At 42.6% G+C, this 20,398-nt stretch overlaps 1 protein-coding gene across 2 annotated transcripts in view; it reads right to left on the bottom strand.

The window, feature by feature from the left end:
* The window catches only part of LOC138959386 (follistatin-related protein 5-like), a 105,618-nt gene that overhangs the window by 72,416 nt on the left and 12,804 nt on the right, over positions 1-20,398 (bottom strand). For both annotated transcript variants that reach the window (XM_070330835.1, XM_070330836.1), the window contains exon 2: positions 19,941-20,062. In XM_070330835.1, the coding sequence (XP_070186936.1) occupies positions 19,941-20,039 (99 nt within the window). In that variant the 5' untranslated portion in view covers positions 20,040-20,062. The remainder of the gene's footprint in view (positions 1-19,940; positions 20,063-20,398) is intronic.

Raw genomic sequence — 20,398 nt, 5'->3', positions numbered from 1 at the left:
AAAACGTTCGGGGATTTCATACCCAGGAACTCTCATGTCAAATTTCATAAAGATCGGTCCAGTAGTTTAGTCTGAATCGCTCTACACACACACACACACACACGCACACACACACGCACACACACACACACACACACACACACATACACCACGACCCTCGTCTCGATTCCCACTCTATGTTAAAAATAAAAACATTTAGTCAAAACTTGACTAAATGTAAAAAAAAGGAGCGTAACAGATCAGCAATGAATATTTTTTAGCCAAGATTAAAGGCACAGTCAGCCTCCCGTAAACCATCCGACACTGTCAGGCTTTTACACACAGTACAAACACCCTTTCATTTAAACACTTACCGCTTGAGAACAGCCCAGGTGCCCACCGTAAAGAGCGAGCAATGTTCAAAGAATTTATTTTTACGTGGTTTATCTTACCCCGCCATCGTGAACCCGTGTGATCCAGTTTCCTTTTTTTCACAATGTAGTCGTCAGTTTGTGATTTCCAATGCGACTCGCTGTAAGCTTATCTGCAATAGCACGTTATAAGGTACCTCTGAATCAAAACGCATCAAACGGCTGTGATTCACAGCGATGGCTTTTGACTGTTCAGAGGAACTGGCGATAGGCATTACCGTCGTCTGCTACGAGAACCACGACCTTGCGTGACCCTGCTTCCGGGTTTTTTTTTCTTCAAACTTTCAAATCTTCGAATTGTACTGATCTTGTCTTGATGAAAAAAGAATTCTTTTGTGATTTAAGAATGTTTGTGTAACAAGCTGTCAATTTAATATTTAGATTTTAAAAGTTAGGTCTAGCGCCAAAACGCACCGTCCGATTGTGATACTGAACAATCCGGCTGGCCACGCAAAAATTAATTCTTTGAAAATTGCTCGCTCTTTACGTAGCCCACCTAGGATGTTCTCAAGCGGTGAGTGTTTAAACGAAAGGGTGTTTGTACTGTGTGTAAAAGCCTGACAGTATCTGTGATGGTTTACGAGAGGCTTACTGTGCCTTTAAGGATAGTACATGTACCCCTTTTTATGGCAATCAGGCCCTGATATACGTCCGACCATCACCAATCACAAACGACGGAAATGCGAAGGCTTCGGGTCTTTTCGGATGTGCTTCAGAGGTCGGTATAATATGGCAAGTTTACGACTGACATTTCAGAGGAGTCTGACTTCCTGAGATTTGTCAATGGACAAGCGTTAATTAGAGGCAGTACGCATGAGAAAGACCATCTAATCAAATCTCATTGCGTGGCAATATGAAAGAGAACAAGAGAGAAAGGGACTCGTCGGCGATAGTGACCGGTTCAATGTCCTACTACTACAAGTACTATGCCTGAACAAAGGCTAATATTACCGTCTACGACTACCCCTGATCGACCCGTTCACACTATCAGAAAGAGAAGAAGACGCGGACGGCGTATGTACGCGAGCAGCGTGTGACCAAAGACTATGTCACAATAAACACTGAGATTCTCACCACCTCCTGCTATCTACGATCTGTCCGCGGACATCAGTATTCAGTGTTCGCAGACTAGATCAGTATCAGTGTTGTGTCAAAACCAGTCATGATCTAGCAGTCAATTCCAAAATTTCGTGACAGGCCAAAGAAGGAGCCATAACCTTTCAGCAGAATGCAAAGAGGAGACAAGCCTAATTCTCGCTGATCGAATATCAATATCTCCTGACCAAAGGTCTTTCCTCCCAGCAACCACTAATATTCCAGTCATGTGCCAACACCCCTAGCCTACGGCAATGCTTGACCCCATATTCTGATCATGTCTGTACTAAATGGCTGCCGTCGACTAGAAAACAGCTAATATCATCATTATCAGGAGAGAAAAAGAGAAAGCTCAGTCCTCAGACATCGAGTATTAATCAGCGTCCAGGATGCAAAAGTCTTGTGTCAATGTTACGCCAGACAATCCCGTCAAGTCCGACGTTGGCCGCCTCCCCCTCCCCTCCTCCACTTGCACTGAATGACCATTGCCTTACTTGACCAGTGTATGTTTAAATATATGGGAATGTGAGAAAAATAAAGAAGCTGAGGATCAATGTTTTGCTTATGTGAACAAGCATCATGAAGCCTCTCTTTCGATATACCTAATTACTACGGAATAACATTTCTTTTATTTACACAGCTAACCAGCCAATGTTAGATCCATATGAACAGTGCAATAGACGCGTCTTCTGGGATTGCCAATCACTGTCGAACCATGAAATCTTCTGTGTCGAAAGTCCTCTTGATAGGAAATGGTACACATACTCTTAATCGTTCTAAAGCTAAACAGGTTTCGAACAGTAGCTGTAAACTCTGATACTCCCACTGAGTGATATTCAGCAATATATCATCCAGTTGATACGCCTCACCACCATTTTACTCACCACCCCCATCCAATCGATGATGGTCGTGCCAACATCAAAATCCCCAAAGGAAGCGGTCATAAAATCAGCATATTGTAGCCACGGTCCATGCAGCAAAGCTAGGACCTCAACTCTAAGGCTGACGTTGCACTCAGACACTCCTGCCACAAGGCACAGCAGGGATCAACTTTCTTCGAAGAAAATTGTCACACAGCAATGTTACATACTAAAGTTACATAGTTTTGTTAAGAAAAGGCGAACCCCTGGAATCTGTGTCTGATACATACTCTTCTTCTTGCCGACCACAGGACATTCAGATTGGATTAACAAAGGCGATTCCTTTGAACCTGTGAATAATATTCCTAGCCCTTAGACCGACCCCTGACAACACATATCCTGCTGACACTGGGCACATTAGGGTCAAATCTTTTTTAACGTTAATAGTCACACATCAGTAAACTGAAAACATAGTTATATGGTTGGGTTAACGAGAGGCTAGTCCCTAAAAACTGCTAGAGACACACTCAAGTTTGAGCCTTCAGACCGACCTGATGACGATAACATATTCCCGCTAATATACTGCGCACTAAAGGATCGAAAGTCTTCAAAGGAAACTGTCACACAGTCACAGCCGCATGCTTCAGCTACATGGTTTGTTCAACAAAAGGTCTTTCTTTATTTGGTGTTTAACGTGGTTTTCAACCACGAAGATTATATCGCGACGGGGAAAGGGGGAAGATGGGATAAGAGCCACTTGTCAATTATTTCTTTTTCACAAAAGCACTAATCAAAACTTTGCTCCAGGGGCTTGCAACGTAGTACAATATATTACCTTACTGGGAGAATGAAAGTTTCCAGTACAAAGGACTTAGCATTTCTTACATACTGCTTGACTAAAATCTTTACAAAAATTGACTATATTCTATACAAGAAACACTTAACAAGGGTAAAAGGAGAAACAGAATCCGTTAGTCGCCTCTTACGACATGCTGGGGAGCATCGGATAAATTCTTCTCCCTAACCCGCGGGGGGTCAACAAAAGGTGAATCCCTGGAGACTGAGAAACTGAGACATATAATCTACCCCTTGCCCCCAGACCGAGGACTGAACACACCATACTGAAACCACGTACGGTTTGGTTAACACAAGCCTAAGTCCTGAAAACTATGACTGATTTGTTTGTTTGTTTGCTTAACGCCCAGCCGACCACGAAGGGCCATATCAGGGCGGTGCTGCTTTGACATATAACGTGCGCCACACACAAGACAGAAGTCGCAGCACAGGCTTCATGTCTCACCCAGTCACATTATTCTGACACCGGACCAACCAGTCCTAGCACTAACCCCATAATGCCAGGCGGAGCAGCCACTAGATTGTCAATAATAAAGTCTTAGGTATGACTCGGCCGGGGTTCGAACCCACGACCTCCCGATCACGGGGCGGACGCCTTACCACTAGGCCAACCGTGCCGGTTTCTATGACTGATATATGATCTATAATTATATAGAGATAACTATACTCTATTTCTTGCACCTAGGCCCACAGGACAAGCAAGCATCACCAAAGGGAAAACGAGATGAAGACTAACTCGATCAGAATCCTGCGATCTCTGTCCAGTGTCAGGACACAGCCCCGGGGATTGTTGTTTAATGAGGCAAAAACTCTCCCCGCTGTCAGACAATGGCATGGAGCAGGTCGAATGTCTGCGGCGCTCATTCCAAATAATCCCACCATCAGAGAAAATGTCTGGGTCCAGCTCCATCAGCTCGCTTGCATTTGAAGACAACGTTGTTGTCATGCTTTTGGGGGACACGGTAGGTTTCATTCCTTTTTGACGCAGAGCTTTCACGAGCGTCACGATATATAAATAAACGAACGAATGAATGAATAAACGAACGAATGAATGAATGAATGAATACATACATGCATAACTAAACAAAAAATACTTTAGTAACATGCCGTTTGCAACTCAAATATCTTGTTCATGTTTACTGCTACTTTAGCCATTGCGATCCAAGATACCACAAAATCGGTAAGGCTTCATTTTAAATTCTAAAAATGATCCTATAAACAAGCTTACAACTATAACATTAGTCAGTTTATCTACTTAGCTTATCGCTGGATCAAACTTTGCACAGGGGACACATTTCTGACGGAAACTGCGATCTCAAGTCCCAGAAGAGTCCTTCAAGATCAAATCTAATTCTTGAATATGTCCAACGATGTTCTGCTTGAAAACAAAAGTAGACACTATAAAGTACTTGTAATCGCCCCAAATTCAATTTTGCCCTGAGCAGGATCAGATAGTAATCTTTCAAAGCTACAGAAGCAGCAATACACTAAAACAACATGGCCCCCACGAGAGTATCCATCACGACAGATAAAGGTATTTTTGTAGACTCAAAGCTCCTCCTCCCTCTAATGTCGTCTGCTGACGCGCATGCGCAGAGGTGTTTTGCTAACGCCGCTTTCTCCGTTTTCCGAATCGGAGACATCAAGGGAGGTCATTGCACAGCAAGAAAAAAAAAGCAAAACAAAAACAACAAAGCAACAACATGAAAAAAAGACAAAAGAAGCTCCTCGGTGCGATCCACTAAGACAAAGAAGGCAAAGAAAAATCGTCTTCCTGGGCTAAAGGGGCAATTTTGTGTTGGCGGAACAACGTGAAAATAATGAGTCCCTGTCATCGGTAAAATAACAATGGAAAGTTCGCGTGACGGGAGTTTGCAGAGACTTTGTTTCCTGAAGACTGCTAATCGTTCATCAGAGAAAATGACCACAGAGTGGCGGCTCAGATACGTCTCGAGAAAATTGTCAGCAAATGACGGCTAAAATGAGTCTGCTCCATAAGACGTTGACCGACTACAGAGGCTTTGATTTCTTTTTCTTTTCTGTGCGTGCGTGTGTGTGTGTGTGTGCATGCGCGCGTGCGTGTGTGCGTGTGTGAGCTAGTAGCCGTAACTTCCGACGTCACTCCATAAGCATCAGTAAGGAAACTAGAATAAGCAAGATTCTTTTCATGACATTACAACCATTCCAAAGAAAACAAAAACACGTAAAGCTGGAGTGGGCAGTGTTAATTTTCTTACTGGATACATAAACGTGTACATATGCGTTCCAATAATAATGAGAGAAAAAAGAAAATGCATGTGCCTCGGAATGTGTTTGAGAAAAAAAGGGTGAAAAGAAACAATATGGAACTCAACGTCGTGATTTCTAACGGCAACGAAAATTCTGGAGAGAAAAAATCCATCCCAAAAAACTTTGGTAACATATTGTGCGTCCAGAAAAATTATGTCTGGGAAACGAAAAACCATACTTGTCGGGATGCTTCGGTTGAAATTCTGAATCATTATTGTGCTTAACGTGTAACGAAATCCTCATTTCTACAGAAAACGCTCATCATTATATGACATCCAAACTGGAACCCGACTGAACATTTTGACAGCCAAATGCACTAATAACTGGACAGATGTTCACACCTCATGCATGCCTACAAAAAGCTGCGAGCAGCAGAAGGGGGATGGGGGGGGGGGGGTTATAACAGGCAAGGAAAGAACCCAACCTAAAAACGCAACTAACAGATCTGAAGAATAATAAAATAATGACATTCTTCTTAAAGATGAATGCATTGATTTTGTTTCCAAGCTAGTTAAAGAATATAATCAGATTGGAAGTGCAATATTCAGCGCTTCAACAGGATTACGCAGATTGAAGAACTGGCTTGGCAAAAATGCTTAGCAGTTTGCATGGTGAAAAAACTAAAACTGAAAGTGCCGAAAGCGCAATGCAAAATCGATTTTGAAGCAAATAATACACTTCATCCAATTCGTTTTGAGCGAAAAAAACACGTTGGGCTTCTGTTCTACTCAGCTGAAGAAATACGAGTTGCAGATTTCTTGACTGCTATCAGGTTAATCGTCATGCATTTTACAGGATGAGTTAGGTAACGGATTGCAACACCTTTTCAGCATTACAAAAATCCAAATGTCATATGACTTTTGTCTGATCCTCCAAAACAAAACAAAACAATAAACAGAAGAAAAGGAAGAAAGCACCACTTAAACCAATAAATCATGTAAAAAGCCAACAACGCCGAATTTTAGCAAACGAATGTACACCAATCGTTCATCAATATTAACCGAGCAGCAATTAATTTTCTAACTAAACAGAAAAAAAAGAAAGAAAAAAACACACGATATTTTTACTCGAATCAACAAGGAAGCCAAATTTCCAAGGAACCCATAACGTGACAAATGAAAACCGCCACACAACGCGTCCCGCCAAACACGACGATGTATTCAGGTTCGCATGCTTCTTGATAAGGTTGCAGTGCCAGATCCGGTATCCTCATGCAAATTGGCGGTGATTACGTGACCCCAGGCACCTTCAAAAGGCGCAATCCTTCCTGGACAAACGATTCAGCTCACCGTCTCAGACCTGGCCAGTTTTTACCATGGGATAAGACCATCCCTCCCACTGGACACATTCCTAATATCAACAGCCTCCATGCTTCTGTGCAGATTCAAAAGTCGTTTTAGGATTTGATTCCTTACTGCGAAACTAATTCATAAAAAATAGTCCAACTCAAAAGCAACAATAAGAATGTTGATTTTTTGTAAGTGTCCAAGTGGAAAGGTGGTCTTATCCCATGTAAAAAGCCTGGGAAAATGTCAGGTAAAAATTACCAAAACTGCGTTTAAGGGGAAGGACTGTGCCTGACAATCTGACGGAGAGCGGGCAACAATCAATGATGAGTTGTGTGTTACTCTGGGGTCGTGTCCTGGAGAAAATGGCAAGTGACATGGACATTTTGCCCTTATTTTGTAACAGCGGCCCTGATTTGCATGTATTCTGCCAATTCCCTCTGATGTGGAGCTAGCCAGCACACTCAATCTTTCTCTCTGTTACACACACACACACACACAAGCCTGAATCTAAAACAACCATGGAACAATACACAGGGCAAAAGAAGGCTTCCCCCACCCCCCACCGGGGCCTCTCTCTCTCTCTCTCTCTCTCTCTCTCTCAGATTGTAAGACTAGGCAACGCCTAAAATCTCTCTCTCTCTCTCTCTCTCTCTCTCTCTCTCTCTGTCTCTCTCTCTCTCTCTCTCTCTCTCTCTCTCTTTCTCTCTCTCTCTCTCTTTCTCTCGGCGTGAGGGGAAACAGCTCTTTTGCTGTCTTTCCCGTCTAGACTTGTAATAGCAAAAGAAGTCTGAACTGCGATTATTTCATAGAAAAAAAACACAGGACGACCATTACTCTCAAGACTGACAAGATGCGGTCAAGCTCCTTTTGTCGCGGAACAACTTACTCCGTACTTATTTGGTGACTGTACAAGCCTTCCATGCTGTTGTTTGGCATTAACGTGCTTAAAAATTGCGGCCCCACTTGATACAGAGAAAATGACTGACAAAAAAGGCAGCGAAACAAAGTTCTTTATCAAAAGAGGCTGATTTGAAGTCACGCAAGCCGTAGCTGGTCAGATCCAAGTTTTGATGCAGCTGTAAGAATTGGATTTTTACTCGAGGAATAAATATTTTATACTCGAGGACTATATACTGTTTTATACTCGAAAAATAAACATTTATTCCGCGCGAATCAGTTTTGAGCCCATTGGCTTTCGAGAAAAGATTACGTGCACAACCATTTTCAATCACCCCCTCATACAGACAATCGTACTCCGTTCTCGGAGGATAGTCTTCCATCGTGATGATTACGTTCATCGCCAGTAATGTTATATAAAAAGGACGGTTTCTTACATCCTTTTGTGTGTTTCTAACTTACATTCTTTTCCAACGCAACTGGGGCACTTTTTATCTTGTAAACTCGATTCCAATACTAAAATTCACAGAATAGAAGAACCATTGTTTTTAATAGTTAATGCAGTTGCACGGACCTGAGAAATGGGCAAATTTGTTTTTAGAGAATTCAAGTCAGAGTCGTTTAAGATACCAGTTGCTTCCGTCACACATAAGCACCTTTAACAACAGAAGAACATTAAAATGCACTATCTCTGTTTTATTCCGACACAGCACTTTCTTTTTAAAAAAAATTAAAATTTCAATTATGTAGTCAAAAAGCAAATACTTGTACATGTAATCCGCATCTTCTCAAACCGGTATTAACGATATAGCTTGAACGGGTCGATCAATCTGACATTCAGTACGCCATCCATCAGCCATGTGGACATGGCAAGCATTCTGCTAAGCCAACACCTCGCGGCGGTTTAAATTCTTGTGAAACCCTTCTGACATCTTGTTTCGTAGGAAATCCAGACCTGACACAATCAGCTGGCAAACTCAGCCAAACGATCAAATTCCGGTTTGAATCGCTTTCATGACAGGCGCAAGCAAAGATGTCAAGCACCGAAACCAACGTTTACGCTTCCACGAGAAAAACAGTGATACTATTATAAATCTGTCAATGTATAAAAGCAATTGTCTCGCAACTGACGAATTACTTGTTTTTAAATTTCTGACAGCTGAGGAATTACGAAAAGAAACAAGTTTGTCGCTGTTATCCTGACAAGAACGATAAGCGACGGCATATTCCCATATCATAATCATTTCTTGCAGCGAAAGCAAGTTCGGGAAAGACATGCAATTCATGAAAAATAGCAGCTTTCCAAAGAATAGCAGACTTTAGGTTGGGGGGGGGGGGGGGGGGGGTGCGAACAAATTCTTAGCTGCAAACGACTCAGCCAATACAACAGCAAACCTTTTCCATCCTGGAAAGAAAGAAAGAAGGAAGAGCACAAGAACGGGTGAAAAGCGGGTGAAAATCGCTGCTCCGCGGTAAAAACCATACCAAGTTATTAACTCTAACTGTCTCACAGAGCGCCTGCTGGGACCATCGCGTCCGCACCAGAACCAAATCAACTCCCTTGAAAGGAGGTCCCGTTTTTTCTTTGATTCCATCTACTCCAGCAATTCCGTGCTCGCGCGTCTCTAATTGTCTGGGAAGCTGGAGAAATTACAATATATGCCATTCCTTTTTTCTCTCTTCACACTCAAAATGCCGACGAAAACGACTTTTCAATGACTCGATTGAGATACATAGAACATTACACAATGTCCACGGTAAATCCCTCTAAAGAACATGCGTTACACCGTGGGCTCTCTGAGTTGTAAACTATGTTTTACCTTATGCGGACATTAAAGGCACAGTAATCCTCCCGTAAACCATCACAGAGCTCCCCGAGCGTCTACATACAGTACAAGCATACTTCCATTTGAACGCTCACCGAACGGGAACATCCTGGCTGCTTTCTGTCGAGCGTGAGAAATGTTCAAAGAATTTATTTTCGTGGACTTGCTCCTCTACAACAATGGCGCCTCGTTTTGGTGCTGGACGCCTGTTATGAATATTCAATACCGGAAATCACGCCCGGACAGTTAGCCTCCCGTAAACCATCACAGGTACTGTCAGGCTTTTACACACAGTACAAACACCCCTCCATCTGAACGCTCACCAAACGGGAACATCCTAGGTGCCCTACGTAAAGAGCGAGCAATTTTTTAAAGAATTAATTTTGCAGATTGTCTCGAACACTTTTTGGACCCATCCTGAACTCAGGTCAAAAATGAGTTACTTCCCTTCGAGTCTCATTCTATCGATGTAAACTGGCGATAGCCGTGGATCGATGATTATCAGAATGTTTTTGGACAGTGGTGCGTTTTTGCGCTAGACCTAACTTTTAAAATCTAAATAATAAATTGACAGCTTGTTACACAAACATTCTTTAATCATAAAATAATTCTTTTTTCATCAAGACAAGATCAGTACAAATCGAAGTTGTGAAAGTTTGAAAAAAGAAAAGTCCAGAAGCAGGGTCACGCAAGGGTCGTAGCAGACGACGGTTTATGCATATCGCCGTTCCTCTCAACAGTCAAAAACCATCGCTAGAGTTCTTGTGAACCACAGCCGTTTGTTTCGTGCATATTATCGTAAAAACGTGCTATTGTAGATAAGTTCACATCGAGTCGCATTCAAATGACTAACTGACGACAACATTGTGAAAAAGGGAAACTGGATCACACGGAGGGCACCTATGATGTTCTCAATCGGTGAGTGTTTAAATGAAAGGGTGTTTGTGCTGTGTGTAAAAGCCTGACCGTATCTGTGATGGTTTACGGGAGGCTTACTGTGCCTTTAACAATTGACACGTTTACTATAATAGGGAACGTAAATTGCGGTCAAAGAGTTTCATTGTGAGGAGTCTCAAGTTAGTTTTATAGGTAATATCTAACATGGCTTTCTGCATCAAAACAGGTCCCCGAGCTATTGATGGGGGACTTGTTTTTCGTTGTTGTCTGTTATCCGTTGCTTGTCCTCCAGATGGTATGATTTACTGTATTTGTATGTTTTACTTCTTGTTCTTTTGTTGATTTTGTTTCCAGTCTTAGTACTTTTTTGTTTAGCTTCTTTTACACATGTGATCCAGGTGTTGCACCGTGTAAGCCTGACTGAACTGCTTGAATAAAGTGCGAATGCGGATGAGGATGAGGATGTTGACCATGATGTTGATGATGATAGATGCTGCTGATGATGAGGAGGATGATGAGGACGACGTGATGATGAACACGACAACGACTACAACATTGACTTTCTCCGTAAGTAAGTTAAAAAAAAAAAAAAAACCTCCTCACTCATTTCCCGCTAGTTTTAGTCTTAGTTTGCCTTTTTTCTTCCCCACAACACTTTCAATTTTCGCAACATTACCGGTTCGCACGCGCCTGTGCGGAATTCCGTCCAGCCTTTTAGTCTTTGGGGCGCAATCAATACTTTGACAGTAGCAAGCCCGACGTTCTAATCTGCCAAGGAACGCCAACAGACGGCAGCAAAAACGCTGAAACCAACACACAGAAGCCTTCCGCGGACGCTGAAAGGAAAGAGCGCCAATCCCTCCCAGCCATTGTAGGCCGACAATTAAGAAATCAGCAGTAACTGACACCCAATACGGCTTCTTTCGCTTTAAAAGTCGATTCTGGTGCGGCTGACAACGTAAGAATGCTGTGAGAGGAGAAAAGAGAAGAGAGGACATGAGAGGGGAAGGGGAGGATGTAATACAAATAGAGAAGGAATGACAAGAAACCGTCTGCCAGGTCGTTCGCAGGGTATGTCGTGAAGGGGACAGAAACGATGCATCAGGCAGTGTTCCCCTGCGAGGTACTGGCTACATGTATCGATGTTTATGTCCGCCGATGGTGACGATCATGATGGGGGTAGGGTTAGGGGTGGTGGTGACGGCGGATAAGGGCTAGGGTGAGACGGGGAGAGCGTGTGTGTGTTGTGTGTGTGTGTGTGTGTGTGTGTGTGTGTGTGTGTGCGTGCGTGTGTGTGTGTGCGTGTTTGTGTGTGTGTTGTGTGTGTGGTGTGTGTGTGTGTTGTGTGTGTGTGTGTGTGTGTGTGTGTGTGTGTGTGTGTGCGTGTTTGTGTGTGTGTGTCGGAGGGGGGATATGTTTGTAAATGGATCAGTGTGATTGGGAAATGTGTGTGAATGGATCAGTGTGCCTACCTGTCTGTCAATGCGCGTGCGTGTGTATTTCTACGTAAATGGTGGCATAAAAAACACAGATAATGCGCACAATCAGCATTAAAAACTATATACTATAGATCTACAAAATACACACAATCTCCTGCAGCTTCCTCTACGCGGGAGCCTAACCGGAAACGGACGATACATGTCCAAGAAAAACTCTAGAATGTTTTCCAGACTATTGTGACGGCCATCAAAAGCAAAATCTCATTTCCTTCGTGTCAAAAACTAATCAGGCCGCCTCAGTGCGAAACTTATTTTCTCATTAGCCCGGTCTTTGTCATCTTTCACGTGAGAACCCGTCCTCTGTCGACTCCCAATTGTCTGAAGTTTCTTGCAGCAGGAGAGAAGAGAGAGCAAAAAAAGGCTTCAGAAGAAAAGCGCCAAAAATCAATGTTGAACACACAAGCACCCACAAGCTCAGACGCGAGTTCCATCTTGATTGGTTCACGACAATTCTTCGTTCTGTTTTACTGGATTTTTTTGTTTTGTGTGTGCGAGAAAATATTGCCTCGCGTTAAACGTTTAAGTCGTGACTTTAAAGTGCAACTGTCGGTGAACAAAATTTTTTCTTGAGCTGTATAAAAACAAGGCTGACGCCGTTATGAAAGATAAATGATGTTACTTTTTTAACATTCCGATTGAACTGTAAATACAGCTTGGGTTTCTCCTCCGTGCCAACAGAGACAAGAGGGTCCGTCAAAAATGGACGAAAGTACAGACCTATACGGGTTAATGCATTGTAGGGGAACTGTGGAGGACAAAAAAGTGGACAGCGTGCGCTTTTTCTTTATTTCTTAAAGTTTCCAGTGATAAGCCAACTCGAGGGCAGACCCAGACCTCTGCAACAGTTATTGCAACAAAAGTTCTTCCAAATATCCAACACTTTAAGGATTCTCAAATGTTCAACGCCCTGTTTCTTGTTAGCAAGAGATTTCTGGGCACATTTATACCATCATCATTCATTCAGTTTTCAAAAGTGCACCCAGGTCGTAGCGAAATCCTCAAAAGTCCTTCGCGTCTGTCATACTTTATAATAAGAATTAAGATCAAAATGAAATAACTAAGAAAAAATGAGAGAGAAAAATGAAAAGGAAAAAATGAGAAAAGGAAAACATACACAAGAAAAACAGGTAAAATATTGTTTCGTGAGTGCTTAGTCGTGCGGAGTGGGCTGCGACTTGGAGAAAAAAAAGACACAGGGTGAAAATGGAGGGGGGGGGGGGGTGGGCTGGACAAGAGAGACAAAACAAAACAAAACAAAGACAAAATTATTTACTTCGGCTGGCACGCATCGACTGTACAGTGTGACAGTTCCTTGGCACAGCGCACAGAGAACATGCTGGCTCAGACAAGCGAATTCATCAGAGTGTTGCATTTTTCATGAAACTCCATTGATCGCTTCCACACTTTCTGCATGCGCCCCCCTCCGAATTTCCCCTTTTCTTGTTTTTTTTCTTTGCTCCTTCGACCCAGCTAAGCTCATTACCTGCGGGAAAATGTTCTTTCTTTCTTTTTTCTTGTGCTTTCCCCCCCTTCTTTCTTTCTTTCTTTCTTTCTTTCACGAGTATGTGACTCAGTATGTCAGATTGTGGCCGAAGCATGTAATCTGCAACGATAAATTTTTTACTGTTACTTCTGCCTTTTGATATTCACTGAACCTTTGACGAAACAAAGAAGTCAGTTTTGATTTGACAAAAATACCAGGAAAATAGGCTCATCTCTTAGGTTTTTCTCCCCCGGTATCCTGTAAAGAATGAGGTGCGTGTCCATGCGTCAACTGAACAGAATACTGGTCATTCTAACTTTCCTCATGACTACATTGTGAATGTAAAATACAAATACTAGCTTCCTCTAGCTTTCAAGGTGTGTGTCCTTGCGTCAACTAAAAACAAGTACTGGTAGCAATCATCATGATGATTAAACTGTGAAATTAACGCTACACTTAGTCTTGCCATGCTTACAAAACTACAACTCTGTCAAAGTCAGGAGCAAACACAAGTACATTGGGTGCATGGATGTATGACATTTCTGACTCATGATGAGGACTGAAGGGAGTCCTCGTGTGGTTATAAGATAATCATGTTAGGCGGAACGCCAGACATCGTCATTCTTCGACCCTTAGAAACTGTCTACCAGTCATTTCATGCCAGACAAAACTTGCATATGATCTGTTGCAAAAGTTGGACAAAATTTGCGCATCCGCAAAAACCCTTACATGTCGACTTTTCCCACAAGTTTCCTGACACTTAGAAATACTTTAAAGGTAATAAATAGTCGTTTCATGTCGCGAAAATAACATGCATTTGATCTGTTGCATAAGTTGGAGAAAAATATGCACTCTTGCAAGAATCCTTTTAAAATGTCTAACTTTACTGTAACTTTGCAGACGCTTAAAAGCAAGTTTACGAGTGTCAAGTAAATCTTTCTTCTTGGGAAAAAACATGTATTTGATCTGTTGCGAAATTCTTTCAAAAAGTACTCTTCGTAAAGAATTCTTTCAAAAAGTCGATTTTTACTATAACTTTCCAGAGACTTAGAAACAAGTTTACTGGTGACAAATAGTCCACTTCATGCCAGTGAAATTAAGAATTCGATCTGTTGCGCAAGTTGGACACAAATTTTCGTTTCCGCAAAGATCCTTCCAAATATCAATTTTACTGTTACGTAGAAACGGTTTACTGGTGACAAATAGCCCCTTCTTGCTGGGACAACACATGAATTTAATCGGATGGAAAGTTGGACAAAATGTGTGCTTCCGCAAAGATCCATTGAAAATGTCGATTTTCACTGACTGGAAGCTATGTCAAAATTACGACATGATGTCTGGATGTCGCAACTGGATGTTTGCGCCCTTCACGTAACTACGTTTCAATTGCTTCTTTTCAATTTTGGGGCTGTGTGGCTTTTCTTTTAACGCACTTTCACTTCGTCCCCAACACGCAATTTGTAAATCAAGCGACACTCCGCCACGGAAGGGGCAGACTTGTATTGCTTATCACATGCCACGGTGTTATAGGAAGTGTGCCCGAGAGAGAGAGAGAGAGAGAGAGAGAGAGAGAGAGAGAGAGAGAGAGAGAGAGAGAGAGAGAAGAGAGAGAGAGAGAGAGAGAGAGAGAGAGAGAGAGAGAGAGAGAGAGAGAGAGAGAGAGAGATGGGGCACCGGAATGGACGAGCACCCGTTTCCCACCTCTCTCCAACTTTAACGTTTTTTCTCATTTGTCCTCATCTCACACTCGTAAATGTTTACTTCAAACTCTAATGTGAATAACACATGTGTGTGCAGACACCATTTTTTTCACATCTTATAATTTTTATATCGACCGCGACATTCGCCAAACTGGTTTAGTTACACGTTTACAAAGGGCAATGACAGTGTGACTAATTGTCAACCTATCTGCTCAGTCTTGGTGAACGAAATGACACCTCTCTGCCGACGGCTGACCTGTTGAAAATGTAAGAGTTAAAAGAGACAGTGACACACATTTTATTTGCGTAGGCCAACGACTCTCAGCTCGAACCAATACAAGTAAACGGCGCAATAAGCAAACAAACAACCAGCCAGACAAAAAATGTCAACGGAACAAATGTTAAGAGATAAGGGGGGAGGGAGGGGGGTCTGGGGGGCTACTATGTGGAGATGATCATTTGTTGAGGATGAAGCTTGTGCGGAGGATGCTGTCACAGAGACATAGACTAGGTCCATAGAGCGAGAGAAAACGAGGAGCTAGCTCTAGGTGGCCATTAGTAGAAACGGGGTGGGGAGGCTGGCAGTGGAGGATAGGGTTTCTACAGTAAAATATCCTAGCGAACGCACTGAATGACCATCATGTTTTCCTTTAGCTGAGACATTAATGAGACAAATCTCATTCCGTCGCCAGTTATTTCTGTCCCACCTTCCAAGCCTTGGGGGAGGTTCAGGGATCTGGTACTGTGGTTAATAAAAATCAGTGCGAGGAATGGCGACATCTGCAATGATCTGATGACAAGCAGCTCCGATCCCGCCCCTCCCATCATGTCTTGGGTTTCACCACAGACCCTGACCTGTAAAGTCTGTGTAGGCGTTGGTACTTCTCTGTCCCTCCGTCACACACACACTCTCTCTCTCTCTCTCTCTCTCTCTCTCTCTCTCTCTCTCTCTCTCTCTCTCTCTCTCTCTCTCTCTCTCTCTCTCTCCCCCTTTCTCTCTCTGAGTCTTCCGAGGGTACACCCTACATGGAGCAAATGTATGGCCTGTCTACATATTCGTTTCCATGATTAGAAACACGACCTTTAAAAAACAAAACCAAGAAAGGTTAAATTTTGGAACGTTTAATTCAGGACAAGACAACCCGTTCACAAGAAACCTCGACCTGCCGACCTTTAAAGTGGACAAACAAGAGACACGACAGAAGAAAATAAAGAAACGTTGATTTGACTTCTCTTGTTTGTCCAATTTATAGGCCGTTAGGTCGAGGCTCTTGTGAAAGTGTTGTTTTGTCCTGAATTAAACGTTCCAAAAATTTACTATTTCTTGGTTTTTGATTCTTGATTTGGAACGTTAGCAGTCTATCTGGTTCGGATTACGATCTTTAAATCATGAAGGATCGTGGAAATGTGCCCTTTTTTTCTATCATTACTATCTGTTTTACGCTACGACGTGGTATGTCAGTATTTAACCTCTCCCCCCCCCCACCCCCTCACTCTCTCTCTCTCTCTCTCTCTTTGTGAGGGAAATCTTAAATCTTAGTTCATATCCACCATGAGTCACTCGAGGAAAGGATATTCTTCTCTGCACACAACCCCCCCCCCCCCACCCCCCACCCCCACAATCTGTCTACTTTTGCAACGCGCTCGAGTCATTCAACAGAGCTGGCAGTCTCAGACTCAGAGGAAAATAATTTATAGTTCACAGAATGAGAGAGAGAGAGAGAGAGAGAGAGAGAGAGAGAGAGAGAGAGAGAGAGAGAGAGAGAGAGAGAGAGAGAGAGAGAGAGAGAGAGAGAGAGAGAGAGAGAGAGAGAGAGAGAGAGAGAGAGAGAGAGAGAGAGAGAGAGAGAGAGAGAGAGAGAGAGAGAGAGAGAGAGAGAGAGAGAGAGAGAGAGAGAGAGAGAGAGAGAGAGAGAGTACAGCACACATGTAACATAGAGAATGCCAGGAAATCAATCAGTCTCTACAGGCGAGTGAAACACATTCCGGAACGGGGAGGAATGACAACTCGGACACTCATCTGCGCTTGAATGACTCACCCACGGCTATTTCACATGTTGCCATTCTACATTGCTACAAATACATGCATGCAGAGAATGTAGCATTTACAGTTCTTTGCGATTTCTGATGCATGCTGTCATGCTGTGGCAGAGGCCCCACACTATTTCGGACCGATACACACTATGCATGCGTCGTGCTAATGTACAAAAAGAACCCTGGTAGCCTACATTATTTTAGCCCGAGACCATGTCGATTATTTTGGACTGATCAATACATATTATGCATGCGACGTGCGAATGTACAAGAAGCAATTTTGATCTCCGGCTCCAGACCATGTCGATTATTTTGGACTGGTGCACATTATGCATGCGACATTCTCCTTCCTGTTCAAGAAGAATCCCTGGACAATTCATGTCGACCAAATGTTAGAAATGTTGAAGGAGGACCAATATATCATTATTTTCTTTGTAATACGTGATGTAATACCGTACAAGAGCTTTCGACTTATTACACGTCGACATGTGCGGAATGTTAACGCAGAAGTCGTTTGTCATTGTTTTCTTTAAACAAACAAAAAAGAAGATCAAAACACAAAAGTTACACAATTCTGTTGTTTTTGTTGTAGTTTTTCTTCCCGAAATCACTTGAAAAAACGATAATGCCAAGGGGTTTGCAAATGGCACGGTGTGCGTTGGACCGCCATAAAGTTCAACCGATGGAATCAAAATGTCAAGGAAATCTACGAATTTTCATTTAGAACTTATAAATCATGACCTGTAAACAATTAACGATTGAAAATAAACTTCACTGAAATGTTCAAACGCTGGAATTTGTTTTAGGGTTGTTCAGCTCTGATTGCTTTCCTGGTATCATTTCAACATTTCAAGCCAATGCAAAGCAGGAATTTTCTAGGGGGGGGAGGGGGGGAGGGGGGGATCTGCAGTGTAGGGCAAAACTATTCTGTGAGTTAAGAGCCAAAGGCTCTGAAGTCACAGCTGCCCAGTTTCCAGTTCAATACGGTTAGGACACAGGTCTTTCAGACCGGCTCGTCCATGAGCAGGCTAAAATCAACTAAAGACGAAAGCCTGAGGAAGAAAACGTCTGGGCCAAGGATTTGTTCTTCCCCTCATACTTCATTTCGTCGTCCCAATTCCCCAGCCGAGGTTTCATTTTACGGGCCACATTTCATCCGTCTAATACCATGACAACTTCTGCCCCCCAAATGCACGTGCACTTATAGCTGGCAAACTTACTTCCGGTCCGCCCACCACCTAGCGTCAAAAATGCCATCGTAGGGGAGACAATCAATAGACAAAACGTCCTGATGGCAAAGGCAAGTTTGTGCATAATCACGTTCCGGGTCAGGGCCTCATTCCGATCGGAAGGGGCGCAAGAGACTACTCAAGGACCTTCAAGGGGGCTTTGCAAGACCAAGTTATTAGACAAGAAAGAAGCGTCAGTTTTCTCTTGAACTATCCATGAATAAACAAAAAGGTTGCGACACTGTATATATGCCAACAGGTCTTAGTTTTTTGCATGTACAGAAAGTTCTGGAAGCAGACCATATTTATCTTGGAATTCAATTAAAAAGTACAAAAACTAAGCTCATACTACGACTATAGAAAAAGGAGAGAAACAATGCCAGACTACACAGCTCTTCCAACCCCACAATGAATAGAAAACAATGCATCTACGCTGGCATTCCAGAAACACAGGCAACCTAACCATATGTACTCAACAACATGCAGGCAGCAAAGTAGCTCTTAATCAAAATTCAAACAAACCATGTAGAGATTACATCGCCAGAGCAAATCTCATGCTATCTCTTTACATTTATATTAAATTTATATTACTTCCCTTTGGTTATTTGATCATGCTATCTCTGTCAGCAAAACCACTATCAAAACATTACTGTATAATTATATATTCAGAACTACAATCCTTTCAAAAAATAGGGGCCGAAATTCGTGCCTGATACTGGCATATTCTAGAGGAAAATTAGACGGCTAAAACGGTTCTGGTCCGACCCCTGTCCTACCAGTAATCGCGAAGGGGCACTTTACTGTGCCAGTAACAACTGCTTGCAATCCCAGGCAGACAAGCACCATTATCATCAGACCAGAAAGCGACCCCCACCTTCTTCGAGGCCTGTCATGAACAGCAAGAGCTAAGCCGTTGGCCCGTGATGGGTTTTTACGATGTGGAAATATTTCTGATCAATACCTTGGATACAGACCCCCGATAAGCGGTCGCAATATTCTCGCTAAAAGGAAATTTAACCCCACCGGCCTATTTACCAGAAGGGGCCGGGGCCTGAGTGCGGTGGAAAAAGCTGTAAAAAGGCCGTGAATTTAGAAGAGCTTCTAAGTGCCTGATATGACGAGGATTGGACTCTGGTGAACGCTGTCAAAAATAGACCTGGATGTGGTGAACGTGCAAGGATATGGATAGCGGTCATTTTCTTGGCTTTTTTTTCTTCCAGTGAGTCACCACGGGGGTTTTGCACGAAAGACAAGCATACCACAAACAACAAAAAGAATAGTTTCAACTATCAACAACAAAAATGACGAAAACGATAAAAGAGCGAGAGAAAAAAAAACCCAGAGAAACTGGACAATGTCAGAACAGCTGACCAAATTCTGTCATTTAAATACAACATCACAGCACAACACTGCATACCACCACCATCTCTTTCACCCAACAACATCAACCAGCTTCACCTGCAGGTCTAACAGTAATTGGAGATCTTAGTATTCTCAAGAAACACAACTATTTTTCAGGTTAAAAAAACCCACACAAAAAACAGAGAATGTGATGAAGCCATGAAATACAGTCTTACCTTCATGCCATCTTTGCGAGAAGGCCTGGCCTGAGCTGATACGAACAGAGTGGCCAAGCATGCCAAAAGCACGATACTCTTCTGTGTACTCCCCCTCATTGTGAAACTCACTTAGTCATGGCCTGAAAACAAACATTAAATACAGTTCACATCAAATGCAATGAACAAAAACAAGAAGAGCAAACGCTCGATCGAGTCACTTTCGCAGTTCTGAATATTATATGAGGCATCAGATGGACAGGAAGAAATTGCTATTCACAACACAATGAGTCACGTTCACATAAAATTTGAGCCCGGTCACTTTTATAGTTTCCGAGAAAAGCCCAACGTTAAGTTGTGTGTTGCCGAACAGAAAAGGCTAGTTATCTCCCTTGTTTTTCTGATAACGTTCGTAAAAGGCTACAGATGTAAATACTTTGATGTAAAGAATAATCCTACAAAGTTTCAATCACATCCGA

The sequence above is a fragment of the Littorina saxatilis genome, linkage group LG2, assembly GCF_037325665.1.
Source record: "Littorina saxatilis isolate snail1 linkage group LG2, US_GU_Lsax_2.0, whole genome shotgun sequence".
Lineage (NCBI taxonomy): Eukaryota > Metazoa > Mollusca > Gastropoda > Littorinimorpha > Littorinidae > Littorina > Littorina saxatilis.
Note: the sequence above shows the minus strand (reverse complement) of the source record. Positions and strands in the feature narration are given on the sequence as shown.